This window comes from Schistocerca serialis, chromosome 9, assembly GCF_023864345.2.
Source record: "Schistocerca serialis cubense isolate TAMUIC-IGC-003099 chromosome 9, iqSchSeri2.2, whole genome shotgun sequence".
Lineage (NCBI taxonomy): Eukaryota > Metazoa > Arthropoda > Insecta > Orthoptera > Acrididae > Schistocerca > Schistocerca serialis.
The window spans coordinates 471,814,017-471,831,150 of NC_064646.1; the positions used below are offsets into that span (position 1 = coordinate 471,814,017).

A 17,134-nucleotide genomic window follows, 5' to 3' on the forward strand; every position below is an offset into this window, starting at 1 on the left:
CGTAGCTTCTACTCTAGCAGTAGCGCATCGAAGCATACCGTCTGGTTCGTGAGTTGACACAGCTTTAGAATCTCCTGTATGCTGTTTACTTTAAACTCTTAAATTTATACACAATGAGAACTCTTCAGAGCAGATTTTAGTGATTGTTTATTCTCCTCATTCATAGTTGGCATACATTCCAATGTCAGTAGCGCCACAGTCGGGTAATTTTCTGTTTTGTGGGATTTGTTTGCACTTTCTGACTTACTGCCGACTGGTTTGTCTGGATTTTTTGAGATCTTATTCATTTCCACAGTACAATATGGCTAGGGGCTGTGCATGTACCGAGCACAGGCGAGAAGAATTGGTTGCTGCCTCTAAACAGCTGGAAGTTGCGTTGACTACGGTCGACATGATGCTGGCTAAGAGATGAATACACTAAGCATATTCAGAAGGATGTGGGTTGCAGTAGGTACTGGGAGATGAAGAAGCTTGCACAGGGTAGAGTAGCATGGAGAGCTGCATCAAACCAGTCTCAGGACTGAAGACCACAACAACAACAATGCTCAAAGCCGCAATATCAGGACGCCGGTAACGAGACCTGCGACGCCATTGGTGCCGCTGGAATCCCCTGGTGACCCGATTGTCGCGGCGTCTTCAGATACACACAATCAGACCAATCCATCTTCAGCCAAGAGTGAGTGTCTGACAGTGGTGGGTTCCCGCATCGCTGGGCCCAAGGCGAAATAGGGAATGGGCCAGGAGCTCGGTTCCTTGAGCCTTACTAACAGGTCCCAGGTGTAACCCAGTGTTGAGAATACTTCTGAGCCAACATGGGATGCTTCTCCTGCTGGGCCAGCGACAGAGTTTCCTGCCCAGCCCGGAAAAGTGCGAGGGATGGGTATACTAATATTTGGGAACCCCAGCGTTAGGCTGATAATGGACACACCCAGGTAAATATCAGGGAGAGCGCGAAAGAATGGCAGTATGCACTCAGTATGGTTCCTTGAGGGCCTCGTAGCTATAGAGCGCACTGGGTGTTTTCGGCTGCAAATGGTGGTACATGTCGGCACGAATGATGCCTGCCGCTTGGGTCCTGAGGCCATCCTCGGCTTTCGTTGGATGGATGATTTGGTGAAGGCAACTAGCACCGCACGCGGCTTACAGGCTAAGTTCGTTATTTGTACCATCATACCCAGCGTTGACCGCGGTCCTCTGGTTTGGAGCAGAGTGGAAGGTCTAAATCACAGACGATTCTGAGACGGTATCGGATGCGACTTTCTCGACCTTAGTTATCGAGCGGAGGGCTGTAGCATCCCTGTTATCAGGTCAGGCGTGCACTCCAGTAGGAAGCGGTTACAAGGATAGCACAGTGCGTGCGGCGTACACATGGAGGTTTATAACGTTAGGACAACCCGCTACACATGGAGTTTTATAACGTTAGGGCAACCCGCCCACCCCCCCCTGCCCCCCGTTTGGGATTAGGGGCTCATTGCCCTCCAAAATCGAAGATACGTCACAATGTTATCAGAGAATGCTCGTCGTCACCTATCGGATGTAGAAAAGATTGATATGATTCTAGTAAATTGCAGGAGTATCCACTGTAACCTTCCAGAATTAGTGTCGCGTATTGAAGGTTGCATGCGCAGATAGTATTAAGAACAGAAAGTTGGCTGAAACGCAAAGTGCCTAATAACTAAATCCTAAGTTCAGATTGGAATATGTATCGTAAGGATAGGTTAGTCGCCAATTGTAGCGGCTCATTTATTGCAGTAAATAATTCGAAATTATCTAGCGAGTTTATCATGCATTCGGAAAGTGAATCAACCTGGGTGAAGTTAAGCATCAAAGGGCGGGGAAAAATGGTAATCGGATCTTTCTGTAAAACGCTTGCAATATGAACTGTGGTGGTAGGGCGCTTCAGAGAGAACTTGCAGAATATCGTCACTAATTTTTCTGAGTATGCTGTTGTAATAGGAGTTGCTTCAATATGCTAGGTATGGAATTCATGCGATAAAACAACACGGATTCATGTGACATTATTCTGAATGTCTTACCCGTAAACTACTTCGAGCAGATAATTCGAGAAATAACTCGTGAAGGTATGTTTGTGTCTGTGAGGTCTAAGATGTGCCTTTAGACTTTGCTCTGAAAATACGTATTTAAGCCATATTGAACGATGGTTATCAATTTTTTCCACTTGTTCTCCACACCTCCTTCGTCAGCAGAGAATATTTGATGCTGACTATATTAAACACACTGTAGTTTGTGTCCTGTCACTTTTGCTAAGCAAAAATATTTTTTCACCTTTCTTAATATTAAGATGAGAAATTCTATAAATTGGTGCTAATTCAGAGTCCCACCGATGGTTGTTCTTCTCACGCGCCATTCGCGAGTGGAGCAGGGAAGGGGGGGGGGGGGGGGGAAATCATTTAGTGGTACCAGAAGTACCCTCGGCTACACACTAGCTGTAAGAGTGGCACGCTGATTGCAGATTTGAACCTCACTGACCGTATTTTATGCAAACGCGAGCACAGTGCTTCAGATCCAATCGAAACATTTTAAATAGAATAGTAGGTAGAGACTATACCCAAAGCGCAGCCAAAGTGTGTTGTAATTTCCTGCTAGTTATAGCATGCAAAACCACCACAGTGTTGCACCTGTGAAGAGAACAACTGGAATCCGCTTCAGAGAGAGCCAGCTGCGGCACAGCTCTGCTTTGTCAACTTCTCTTCGTAATTTTGTCAGGTTTGAATCTTCTGATGCCATTTATCGGTAATCCGGTTAGTCCTCGAGCGTGCTAAGGGCGTGTGACAGAGTTTTACCCAGACCACGGCCCCTCTTTGTTAAACCCAATACGAAAATCAGCGTAAGTTTTCTTTATAGCTGTGATGATGCGACAATCGATTATGGCAAACGTGGCGCTGTGGTGTGCGTTGTAACTCCTGCGGTTTTCCGGATGTCTAGTAGCGCTCGCTGGACAAGTCCTCGTGACCACAGAACCTTAATCTAATTCCAGTGCAGTTCGCGCTTATTGAAACGTACACATGATTAACAACAGCAACTTCCATGTCTTGTTTGCAAGAGAATAACAGAAAGACTGACCATCGACAAGCGTAGGCAGGGAGGGAGGGAAACAAACAGCAATTCTCGCCATATACCAGTTTCCCTAGCTGTAGATAGCAGACCTCTGTTCACAGGCTAAGTAAAACACTGATGACTTGGTGAGTGCATCCTCCGATTTTATATTGTGTAAATTACAACGACGTCAAAGTTGCGTCTGTTATTATTAAATGTTACAAATATTTCTCAAATTTTCAAGTGATGTCTTTCTCTGAACTGAATCTTCTTTTATATTATGCTATAGTAATCTAATAAGCATCGATGTAAACAGATTATTATTATTATTATTATTATTACTATTATAGTGTAATATTTATTTACCGATAACCCTTGCGGAATCGTACTCCCATGCATAGTTCAAAACGCTTGACGACTTTACACATGGGCAAACGTGTTATGCGTTTCATTAAGGAGTTATATTATCCACTTAAAATCTTTATGGTTCAAGACACAAAATCCTTTTATGTTAGTTTTATTAGATTCGGATTTTTCACCAACGAACTAATGAAAAGTCTACCCCAAAACCGTTTTAGGAAAAGCTAGTTGCCGCGCGGGATTAGCCGAGCGGTCTAAGGTGCTGGAGTCATGGACTGTATGGCTGGTCCCGGCGGAGGTTCGAGTCCTCCCTCGGGCATGGGTGTGTGTGTTTGTCTTTAGGATTATTTAGGTTAAATAGTGTGTAAGCTGAGGGACTAATGACCTTAGCAGTTGAGTCCCATAAGATTTAAAAAAAAAGGTAGTTTTACTAGCAAATCAGTGTTTATGACGTAATGTCCATTGAGTACGTTTCATACAATGACATAATTCTGCAGGAACTTTAGGTGTTGTAAGTGAATACTATCTGCACACTATCTTATGAATTGAGCAAGTAACGTAAAAGTAGTAAATTAAAACGTCATGCTAATGTCTTACTGCATACAAAGCGAAATTTTAGTAAGCAATAATACAGTGCATTATTTTGTGGGTGAAGTCCACACAGAAAAATGTTGGAAATGTTTGAAATTATGTGTAAAGTTTGTTGGAAGTCGCCAGGTGCTCTCATTCTGAAATACTGGATGGATAAACTCAGGGTAGTTTGCAAATCGTGAGTTATACTGGCCCAAACACATATGCTCATCTTCTAACATTAATAGTTGTCCTATTCTGTTAAACGTTTAAAGGGGGTAGGACGTCAAATGGGCCGACTTGGAGCAGGAGAGGCACCACAGGACATTTTAATTTCCACTGTCTATACTTTTACAAATAAATTCATAAAGCTTTGTCAGCATGACTAGGAAGGATTCAGAATTCACACACATAGCATTGGAAGTTCGAAAACATAACGAAGTAATTTTCTTTAAATCTGAAATTTCATCATTTTTTTTACTTACTAATGGCAGCATTTGTTGCTATATGTACACTTTTTTTCATAAGTAAGAGAGATTCTTTGATGAATTTTGCACAGCATACAAACTATACTGAAAGGTGTATGAAACTCAAGAATTTTTCAAATCTATTAAAAACTGTGGTAAAAATTGAGGTAATTAACTATAAAATTTGTGATTTTTCGAAACAAGAACTTTAAAATATAGCAGCTCATTCGTTTTTTCATAAATTAAATAAATTCTAGAGTTTCATACACCTGTATGGTGTGTATGCTGTGAAAAATTCATCGAAGAATCTCTCTAACTTATGAAGAAAAGTGTACCTATAGCAACAAATGCAGCCATTAGTAAGTGAAAAAAATGATGAAATTTCACATATAAAAAAAATTGTCATGTTTTCGAAGTTCCACTGCAATCAGTGTGAATCCTGAATCCTTCTTGGTGATGGTGACAAAGTTTTATGAATTTATTTGTAAAAGTATAGACACTGGAAATTAAAATGTTTTTTGATGCCTCTCCTGCTCCAAGTCGGCCCGTTTGACGTCCTACCCCCCTTAACGTAAGATTACACCTGTTGATGAGTATATTTTGACAACACTTTAAATTTATAAATTCGGTCAATAATTATGTGAAATACCGACCGTGATATAGTGACACTTCTAGGCGTTTAGTAATGTAGGTACTGTATTCACAGAATACACTGAATTAACAAAACCCATTGGATACATTCATTTTAATTTTAATAACTAACAGCCTCAGTTGCACTGTTTGCCTAGAATTTACCTAATTTCGTGTCGGACCTCCTTTTGCCCGGCATAGCGCAACAACTGCACGTGGCATGCACTCAGCAAATCGTTGGAAGAACCCTGCAGAAATATTGAACCGTAGTGCCTCTAAAGCTGCTCATAACTGTAAAAGTGTTGCCGGTGTAGGATTTCGTGAACGAACTTACCTCTCGATTATGTCCCATAAACAATCGATGGGATTCATGTTGGTCGATTACGATGGTCAAATTATTCGCTCTAATTGTCCAGACTGTTCTTCAAACAACTTGCGAAGGATCGTGACTAGGTGACATGGTAGATCGTCATCCATGAAAATTCTTTCGTTGTTAGGGAACAGGAAGTGCATGACTGGATGCAAATGGTCAGTAATCGGATCAGTTGGATCACAGAACCCGGTCCATTCCACGTAAACACAACGCACACCATTATGGAGCCGCCACCAGCTTTCCTAGTGCCTAGCTGACAACTTGGATCCACGGCTTTGTGGGGTCTGCGCCACACTCGGAACCTACCACCAGCTTCTGCCAGCTGGATTCGGGACTCATCTATCCAGGCTGCAGATTTCCTGTCATCTAGGATCCAACTGATACAGTCAGGAGCACAGAAGAAGTGCTGCGGGTGATATCATGCTGTTAGCGAAAGCTCTCGCGTCGGTGGTCCTGTGCTATAGCCGATTAATGCAAAATTTCGCCGCACTGACGTAGCAGATATGATCGTCGTACGTTCCACATTGATTTGTGCGGTTATTTCACGCCGTATTGCTTGTCTGTTAGCACTGACAACTCTACGCAAAAGCTGCTGCTCTCAGTCGTTAGATGGAATCCACCACCCACTTCATTGACCCTGGTAAGAGGTCGTGCCAGAGATTTGCTATTCTCGGCACACTCTTGACACTGTAGACATCGGAATACTGAGTTCCCTAATGATTTCCGGAACGGAACGCCTCTTCCGTCTAGCTTCAACTACCATTTCGTGTTCAGAGTCTGTCAATTCCCGTCGTGCAGCCACAATCACGTCGTTAAACCTTGTCGCGTCAGTCACCTGAGTACAAATGAAAGCTCCTCCAATGTAGTGCCCTATCATATGTTGTGCATGCGATGCTACCACCATCTGTACACACACACACATCAAAAAAGTTTTGCATCACGTCGGTTCCGAGAGTTCCAAAACCTGTACACAAAAGTGGAATAGAGATCAGCATAAACATCATCTCCACACTTTTTATTGCTCATGAAAACCACACATTGTATGTTGTAGCGCCATACAGCGAGAACTTCAAGAGGTTGTGGTTCAGATTGCTGTCCACACCGGTACCTCTAATACCCAGTACCACGTCGTCTTGCATTGATGCATGCCTGTATTCGTTGTGGCATACTATCCACAAGTTCATCAAGGTACTGTTGGTTCGGATTGCCCCACTCCTCAATGGCGATTCGACGTAGATCCCTCAGTGGTCGATAAACAGCCCTTTTAAATCTATCCCAGGCATGTGCGATAGGGTTCATGGCTGGAGAACATGCTGGCCACTCTAGTCGAGCGATGTCGTTATCTTGAAGGAAGTCATTCACAAGATGTGCACGATGGGGAAGCTAATTGTCGTCCATGAAGACGAATGCCTCGCCAATCTGCTGCCGATATAGTTGCACTATCGGTCGAAGGATGCCATTAACGTATCGTACAGCCATTACGGCGCCTTCTATGACCACCAGTGGCGTACGTCGGCCCCACATAATGCCACCCCAAAACACTCGCTGGACAGTGCGTCTAAGGCGTTCAGCCTGACCACGTTGCCTCCAAACACGACGATTGTCTGGTTGCAGGCATATGCGACTCTCATCGGTGAAGAGAACGTGATACCACTCCTGAGCGGTCCATTCGACATGTTGTTGGGCCCAACTGTACCACGCTGCACGGTGTCGTGATTGCAAAGATAGACCTCGCTATGGATGTCAGGAGTGAAGTTGCGCATCATGTAGCCTATTGCACACAGTTTGAGTCGTAACACGACGTCCTGTGGCTGTACGAAAAGCATTATTCAACATGATGGCGTTGCTGTCAGGGTTCCTCCCTGCCATAATCCATAGGCAGCAGTGACCCACTGCAGTAGCAGCCCTTGGGCGGCCTGAGCGAGGCATGTCATCGACAGTTCCTGTATCTCTGTATCTCCTCCATGTCCGAACATCGTTTTGTTTCACTCCGAGACGCATGGACTGCTCCCTTGTTGAGAGCCCTTCCTGGCACAAAGTAACAATGTGGACGCGATCGAACCGCAGTATTGTTCGTCTAGGCATGGTTGAACTACAGACAACACGAGCCGTGTACCTCCTTCCTGGTGGAATGACTGGAACTGATCGGCTGTCGGACCTCCTCCGTCTAATTGGCGCTGCTCATGCATGGTTGTTTACACGTTTGGGCGGGTTTAGTGACATCTCTGAACAGTCAGAGGGACTGTGTCTGTGATGCACTATCCACAGTCAACGTCTTATCTTCAGGAGTTCTGGAAACCGGGGTGATGAAAACTTTCTTGATATGTGTATGTATATTTGTATCCTTTGACTTTTGTCGCCTCAGTGATGAAAACTTTCTTGATATGTGTATGTATATTTCTATCCTTTGACTTTCATGGCCTCAGTGTAAGTAAAATTTCGTTATTTGGATCGCTCCTTGGCGTGACGACTGTGATGACCTGCCGTGTGCCTCGAAGTCGCTGCCTTGAGACGTGTTTCGCCGCTAGTGCAACACTGTGTTCTCGTCCTTACTGCTGTGAAATTTCTTGTGCCTGACGTAGCTGAGATGTGGCTTGTGTTGCAGGAATGGCGTGGCTGTTGGAGAGGTGTGACTTGTTTTTCAGGATCCATGTGCCTGTTGCTGAGTTGTGGCTTGTGTATGTAGCTGAGGCGTGTCTTGTGTTTCAGGAATCATGTGCCTGGAGCTGATCTGGCTGGTGGCCGGGGTCGTTTGGCTGGCCTACCACTACCGGCAGTGCCCCGCCCACTCTGCCAAGGAGGTCGCCCTAGGTTCGTACCAATTATTTCTGTCTCTGTTCTGCCACAGAAAACTTCCCATTAATTTCTCTTATTCTGACAGACATGCTCTGATATTAGTAAGCAATGTCTTTCCACGTACCGTTGTCAGTACACATAAGGTAGAGAGGAACGTTGGGGTTTAACTTACTATAATCGTTCACCAGATTAATATTGGAGGCATTGGGGCAGGGGAGGGGGGGGGGTGGGAACTGTAGACTGAGACCAAGAGATGAAGTTAAAGTAGGAGATGAGTTTTGCTATTTGGGGAGCAAAATAACTTATGGTGGTCGAAGTAAGAGGATATAAAGTGTAGACTGGCTATGGCAAGGAAAGCGTTTCTGAAAAAGAGAAATTTGTTAACATCGAGTATAGATTTACATGTCAGGAAGTCCTTTCTGAAAATATTTGTGTTGAATGTAGCCATGTATGGAAGTGAAACATGGACGATAAATGGTTTAGACAAGAAGAGAATAGAAACTTTCGAAATGTAGTGCTGCAGAAGAATGCTGAAGATTAGATGGGTAGATCAAATAACTAATGAGGAGGTACTGGATAGAACTGGGGAGAACAGGAATTTGTGGCACAACCAGTGGTGGGTTCTGTCCTTGTCCAGTTATAATTATGATATTCAGTACACTCCACCATACAACATGCAAAGGGCTGGGGTCTGACAAGGATCCCAAAATGTGTTTCCACCTGGACATTGCCAAGGAAGAGGCAGTAGCGAACCTCTCACTGGATGTTAAATACATCGCACGCCACACCATGGACGACCCAGCCTTCAGCAACGATCTCTGCCTGGTATATCACAGTTGGTTGCTAGACAACAAATCCGGCAGCTGGAAGTCCAGGCCTTCTGGCACTGTTGGAATGAGCTCTGAAGACTTAATGCCGTGCTGCCGTTCCAAGGATAAAATGGCTGCATCGAGGTGAACCTCTCCAGGAGTGTGTTTTGTCACTTCTCCATGCCAGGCGCTGGGGTGTTGCACTCACTAAACATCTGGCCCACCACCATGTCTGTTGGAACGGCATGGACACTGCTTTTACTCATATGGTATACCTCCATACCATTTCGTTCCTTGGCAAGATCGTTTTAGTCCTTGGTCCAACCTTCATTTGGATTTTGCAAGACCTTTCTTAGACCACATTTGACTCACAGCAACCTGCAGTAAGCAGGTTCTGATGCATATAGGTTGCAGTAGCTGCTGAGAGATGGAGAGGCTTGTAAAGGATGGAGTAGCTTGGAGAGCCGCAATAAACTAGTCTTCGGACTGAAGACCACAAGAACGACATGTATTCTTTCCACTTCCCTTTATTTCGCTTCCTTACCAACATTCTCCTGCTGCTTACTACTATTTCAGTGGAAAAGATGATTTCACAACGTGTATGTAAGTTTCATGCATGTACGCAATACTGAAAACCTGCAAACGTTACGTGCCATTAATTACTGGCTGCAAAATATTTTGTCTTTCAACTTCTCGGTAGGTGCAAGCGATGCTTTTATGATTGTTACACTTTAAAGACCTTGTTCATCTACATCATATTCCGCAAACAACCTAATGGTGTTTGGCGGAGGATACTTTTGTACCACTAATTGAGCCTTCCAACCCTGTTCCACACACGAAGAGCGCGTGGGAGGAATGATTGTTGGTAAGCCTCTCTATTGGCTTTAATTTCTCGAATTTTGTTTTTGTGGTCATTACGTGAGATGAATGTGTGTGTGTGGGGGGGGGGGGGTGTCGGGGGAGGGGGGGGTGATGTGTAGTCCGAGTATTGCCGAAAAGTGCTCTCTCGAAATCCCAATAGAAAATCTCTCCGGTGATGCACAAGGGTCCCCCTGTAACGTCTGCCAGTGGAGTTTGTTTAGCATCTCCGCCACGATCTCGCGACGGCTAAACGATCCCGTGTCGAAACTCGCCACTCTTTGTTAGATCTTCTCTGTCTCTTCTATCAGTCTTACGTCGTAGGGATCCGAGTTAGATAAACAGTACTCAAGAATCGATCGAACAAGCACCTTAGAACCCAGTTCCTTCGTGGATCAGTTAAATTTCCTTCAGGTTCTTCCTATGAATCTGAGTGTGTCAGCCGGCCGCTGTGGCCGAGCGGTTCTAGTCGCTTCAGTCCGGAACCGAGCTGCTGCTACGGTCGCAGGTTCGAATCCTGCCTCGGGCATGCATGTGTGTGATGTCCTTAGGTTAGTTAGGTTTAAGTAGTTCTAAGTCTAGGGGTCTGATGACCTCAGATGTTAAGTCCCACAGTGCTTACAGCCATTTGAACCATCTGAGTGTGTCGTCTGCTTTTCCTCCTATTTTTTTATGCGTGGTCATTCCACTTAAGGTCGCTCTGGATAGTTACTCCTAATTTTTCACGGTAGATACTGTTTCCAGAAGTTTGTCATCAATAGTAGTGGATTTCTTTTCTTGTGTATGCGCAGTATGTTACATTTATTTACGTTCATGGTAACTGCCAAAGCCTGAACCATTCATCAATTCTCTGGAGGTCATTCTGCAAACCGTTACTATCTCCTGACGTTACTACCTTAGTGTAGACAACCGCATCATCTGCGAACAGTCTTAAAGAGCATCCGACCCTTTCTACCAGATTATTTATATACACTCCTGGAGATTGAAATAAGAACACCGTGAATTCATTGTCCCAGGAAGGGGAAACTTTATTGACACATTCCTGGGGTCAGATACATCACATGATCACACTGACAGAACCACAGGCACATAGACACAGGCAACAGAGCATGCACAATGTCGGCACTAGTACAGTGTATATCCACCTTTCGCAGCAATGCAGGCAGCTATTCTCCCATGGAGACGATCGTAGAGATGCTGGATGTAGTCCTGTGGAACGGCTTGCCATGCCATTTCCACCTGGCGCCTCAGTTGGACCAGCGTTCGTGCTGGACGTGCAGACCGCGTGAGACGACGCTTCATCCAGTCCCAAACATGCTCAATGGGGGACAGATCCGGAGAACTTGCTGGCCAGGGTAGTTGACTTACACCTTCTAGAGCACGTTGGGTGGCACGGGATACATGCGGACGTGCATTGTCCTGTTGGAACAGCAAGTTCCCTTGCCGGTCTAGGAATGGTAGAACAATGGGTTCGAGGACGGTTTGGATGTACCGTGCACTATTCAGTGTCCCCTCGACGATCACCAGTGGTGTACGGCCAGTGTAGGAGATCGCTCCCCACACCATGATGCCGGGTGTTGGCCCTGTGTGCCTCGGTCGTATGCAGTCCTGATTGTGGCGCTCACCTGCACGGCGCCAAACACGCATACGACCATCATTGGCACCAAGGCAGAAGCGACTCTCATCGCTGAAGACGACACGTCTCCATTCGTCCCTCCATTCACGCCTGTCGCGACACCACTGGAGGCGGGCTGCACGATGTTGGGGCGTGAGCGGAAGACGGCCTAACGGTGTGCGGGACCGTAGCCCAGCTTCATGGAGACGGTTGCGAATGGTCCTCGCCGATACCCCAGGAGCAACAGTGTCCCTAATTTGCTGGGAAGTGGCGGTGCGGTCCCCTACGGCACTGCGTAGGATCCTACGGTCTTGGCGTGCATCCGTGCGTCGCTGCGGTCCGGTCCCAGGTCGACGGGCACGTGCACCTTCCGCCGACCACTGGCGACAACATCGATGTACTGTGGAGACCTCACGCCCCACGTGTTGAGCAATTCGGCGGTACGTCCACCCGGCCTCCCGCATGCCCACTATACGCCCTCGCTCAAAGTCCGTCAACTGCACATACGGTTCACGTCCACGCTGTCGCGGCATGCTACCAGTGTTAAACACTGCGATGGAGCTCCGTATGCCACGGCAAACTGGCTGACACTGACGGCGGCGGTGCACAAATGCTGCGCAGCTAGCGCCATTCGACGGCCAACACCGCGGTTCCTGGTGTGTCCGCTGTGCCGTGCGTGTGATCATTGCTTGTACAGCCCTCTCGCAGTGTCCGGAGGAAGTATGGTGGGTCTGACACACCGGTGTCAATGTGTTCTTTTTTCCATTTCCAGGAGTGTATATTGTAAAGAGTATCGCTCCAATCACATTTCCTTGGAGTTCTCCAGAAATTACCTTTACATCTGTCGATTATGCTCCGTTAAAGCAACGTCTTGAGTTCTATCGGCAAGGAAGTCTTGAATCTAGTCTCAAATCTACTTCGATATTCAATCAGGTCGTCTTTTTTCGTCACTAAACAGCAGTACGGAGGGTGTCAAATGCCTTCCTGAAGTCAAGGAATACGGCGTCAACCTGGGTGCCGTGTCGAGGGCGCTGTGGACCTCGTGGAGGAACAGAGCGAGCTGAGTTTCGCATGACCTCTGTATCCCGGACCCATGTTGATACTTATATAGGAGATTTTCATTCTCCAAAAACGTGTTCCATAATTCTAGAACAGATTGGCATCAACGATATAGGTCTATAATTGTTTGCCCTTTCCTACGGCCATTCTTAAAAACAGGAATGGCCTGCGGTTTCTTCCAATCGCTGGGTACCCTTCATTGCTCACGTGATCCACGATAAATTACTGCAAGACGGGCAACAAGTTCCTTCGCATAATCTTTCAGGTTTCTCATCTTGTCCTATTAAGCGATTGTAGTTGTTTTTCTATTTCGTGTCGCTTATCTCAATATCTGCTATTTCGACGTTCTTACGACGATTGAAAGGAGGGCCGTGTTACGATCTTCCGCGGTGAAACAATTTAGGAAGACTTAATTCAGGATTTCGGCCAGTATGGTCTCTGAGTGTACGAAGTGATGATTTTTGACCTACTTACTGATTTTACATACTACGGAAACCTCTCAAGGTTTTTACTCAGATCGGTTGATAAAGTTTTACTTTCGAAGTCATTGAACGTTCTAGCACTTTACGTTTTTTGAAGTCCCACACGAGAATATCTGAGATGGGGCTGTCAGTTGCAGAGATATGGGGCACTACACTTTAACATGGACTACAGATTAAAAAATGTTAAGAAAGGGGTAAACCACCAGGACATGATTTCAGTTTTATGTGAACCACTAAACATGTCTTTGATAATTTTCTATCACACATCTCGTAGCGACTAATCACGTGTTCGGTAGTTAAAAATAGAATAGAAATTGTGTAGTTGCTGATATTCAAGTGTAGAGAGCAGTTTTATACTTCTGTTGTCAGACTCCATGTATTCAAATTTTCACTGCAGATGGTTCGAATTTTCCTTTCTGACTTTGCTGAGAAGCGTCTATATAAAGTCTTTGAACTTCTTCACATTAATTATGAATCAGCTTCAACTCCACTATTTCTTATGAGGAATTATTGTTTGAATTCCTTATTTATATCGCCAATATCCTCCTGACCTTGATTTTACTCATCAAACAGATTATTTCAGGCTTCATTAGTGTGTGAACGTTAATAACATCTGCTTCATTATTTACTGTGGCCGAGCCGTTATAGGCGCTTCAGTCTGGAACCGCGCGACAGCTACGGTCGCAGGTTCGAATCCTGCAGCGGGCATGGATGTGTGTGATGTCCTTAGGTTAGTTAGGTTTAAGTAGTGCTAAGTTCTAGGGGACTGATGACCTCAGATGTTAAGTCCCATAGTTCTCAGAGCCATTACTTACTGAGTAAGTTGGGATGCCTGTCTTAAAGTACAGGAGATGTTTCTCAGACGTCTTTCATTTACGCCACCACGACAGATGCTTTGGAAGCAAGGCTGAGATGTACAAAAAGTTAACGTGTTGTCCTCAGAACTGTACGCTCTAGTCACAAAGACCGCAGGGATTTTCAGTATGCATAACATGAACTGAAATTCTAGAAAAAGCTACGAAATGACGTGTTTTCGAATACGTCTTCCAGAAAGATAACCAACAATTTATATTTCACGATCCGGCCGTGTGGTTCTAGGCGCTGCAGTCCGTGACCGCGGGACTGCTACGGTCGCAGGTTCGAATCCTGCCTCGTGCATGGACGTGTGTGATGTCCTTAGGTTAGTTAGGTTTAAGTAGTTCTAAATTCTAGGGGACTGATGACCTAACATGTTAAGTCCCATAGTGCTCAGAGCCATCTGAATTTTATATTTCACGAGAGGTTGATAGGACTGAACATGTAATGCAGAGATTCGAGAGGTACCGTAGAATTCCCTGACTTTGTGACATTTTTGACGTTTTTTAAATGTAACTTCCTTAATATTTTAGGTGAAATGCTAAAGAATTTATTCAACGCAGTTATCCATTTCTTCTTTCGAATTCCGTCAAATTTGCCGAACTGTGTGACACTATTCATTTTGTTTGAAAAAACTCTTCCACAGCGCACATCTCACATTATTCTGGTACCTTTATTGGAATCTGAAAATTCCATTAAAAGAATATATTTTTGGATAGAAATTAAAAAAAAAACAAATTTTTTTGTTGGCATAAAAAAGAACACACGCTCATGCACCTACACACACACACACACACACACACACACACACACACACACACACACACACACACATACACACACACACAAGCACACACGAGCGCGCGCACATATAAAGAAAAGGGAATCGAACAACGAATTCACTGCTCCACGTCAGCAATAGAGACACCTGGGGTGATCTCTCATGGTGGATACACTAGGGAAACAGTTCGGTGTGCCTTATACCACACAACAACAGGAGGATTGGCCCACGTCCAAATTTTTGGACGGCCTTTGTGGCCGAGCGGTTCTAGGCGCTTCAGTCTGGAACCGGGCGACCGCTACGGTCTCAGGTTAGAATCCTGCCTCGGGCATGGATGTGTGTGATGTCCTTAGGTTAGTTAGTATTTAAGTAGTGCTAAGTTCTAGGTGACTGATGACCTCACATGTTCAGCCCATAGTCCCATAGTGCTCAGAGGTATGTGAACAAGAATTTTCCTGCTTTGGTCATGGCTCATACTGGTGTTTCTCCTCTCTAGTCAGTGTATACCATGTTTTTCAGTAACCTAACGAGCTTTGGTGCTTCTGTTCTCCACGCAATCCAAGGTCTATTCAAGCAATTTCATTCAGTTATTTGTATACTGATGACGAGCCACCTTTTTTCTACACGGTACTGAACCAGAAGCCATTATGTCTAATAATGAACACGAAAATACCTCACCGAAATGTCGTCGAACTGGAAAAATCGAGAAAGAAGAGATAGTGTCACATTATTGGGTACGTAACTTCTAATGTTTCATACAAACGGTCACAAAACGTGTATGAACAAACAGTTCAAATTGCGAAATATCACATTTTGTAGTGGAGTAGCTCATGTTACTGATATGGACATTAGAGACTTACCAGGTTGACTGGGACAATGTACACAGTGAAGTAAGGGTAGATTACATCAATCACGTTAGCACACAGGGAACAAACAGCGAATCTTGTAAACATGTAGAAACTTTTAGTTAAGGCAGATACCACGTGGAATCCATTTCACCTCCCCCAGGCCAATGCTGCTGCTGCTGCATGGATTTTCTCCAAAATTTTAACTTGACCACCACAGCTGCTAGAGACCTCTGTGTGTCAGAAAGTATGAGCGTCACATAGTTGGCAGCCTGTCATATAGCTGGGGAGTTTTACGGTATTACTCGTTAATATGAATCAGCGTCCAGTTTGCGGAAGACAATTTATCTATCAGTCATTGTGTCACGACAGCCACGAGCACCTTTTCACGTTATAATGCGCCGCAAGTTCTGCGCGCAAAAGTTTGCAAAAGACCTGGTGAATATTTAGATCACGGGTCTGGAATAACTTATACGTCACCCATGAACCATTGCGGCAAGCAATTTCAAACATCGCACACAAAATCAGCAACATTGCATGACTCAGTAATACGTCACGCCGACCAAGGAGAAATCAGCAAGCTTGAATTAGCAAACAGAATGTCGATTGCACATTCGAATTTACTCGGCCGCATGGTTGGACAACCGCGAACGTTGCCCATTGGCTGAATGCCTCAGCAGTACACTAACGATATAAGTACTTATAAACAGTCCTCTGGGGTGCCACAGAGAGATAACCCAAATAGTTCGGCTCCACTAATCGGAGCGGAGCAAAGAGTGTTCTTGTAGAAAACTGCAAAGTTAATCCGCGACTTCAAAAAGCAAATATTGCGGAAAATGAACTTGTAATTGCACAGGCGCTTTTCAAAGTGTATGATACAGATACCAGATGGAACTCTAAAGGCATACTGAACCAATGCAAGGAAGGGCAGCTGATATCGTCGGGCGTTTGTTAGACTCACGTGAGAGTGGGAAAAAAAATGAATCGGCAGACGCTTGAAAATAAACGCAAACTACAGGGTGTCCCAAAGTAATGTATACACTCTTTGAAACTAAATATCTCTTTAATTCAAAGAGATAGAAATACAGTACAAAGTTTTTGGTGTATCATAAGATCCAGCTAAGGATGGGAAATGTTCAAAATGGCCTCCTTCCACCGCAGTACTCCATTGACAAGAACTTAGATCAGAGTGACATGCCAACTGTATTGTTCCTAATGGAATAGCATCACAGGCTAGCTCAATTTGCTCTTTAAAATCATGCAGTGTATGTGATGTTGCAGTGGGAAGACTACTCCACAATCCATTTGTGTCCACAGGTAGAAGTCTGGAGGAGTTAAATCAGGAGATCAAGCTAGAAACTCCACTCTCCTGCTGTCCCATCTGGCATGGAATATATGACTGAGAAACGCCTTCTTATCGATGTGAAAGTGAGGTGCACCACATCCTGTTGAAAGTACTAATCTTCATTTTCAACACTGTTGTTAAGAACTGGAGTTATCATACGCAACACCTCTGACAGTGTTTTCAAAGAAATACGGCCCAAGCAAACCTACAGAGGTCGGATCACACCCGACTG

General features: G+C 44.9%; 1 protein-coding gene across 1 annotated transcript in view; it reads left to right on the forward strand.

Moving 5' to 3' along the window:
• Positions 1-17,134, forward strand: part of LOC126419718 (diacylglycerol lipase-alpha) — a 582,321-nt gene that overhangs the window by 66,491 nt on the left and 498,696 nt on the right. Inside the window, exon 4 of the mRNA XM_050086898.1 lies at positions 8,167-8,268. Within this exon, the coding sequence (XP_049942855.1) occupies positions 8,167-8,268 (102 nt within the window). The remainder of the gene's footprint in view (positions 1-8,166; positions 8,269-17,134) is intronic.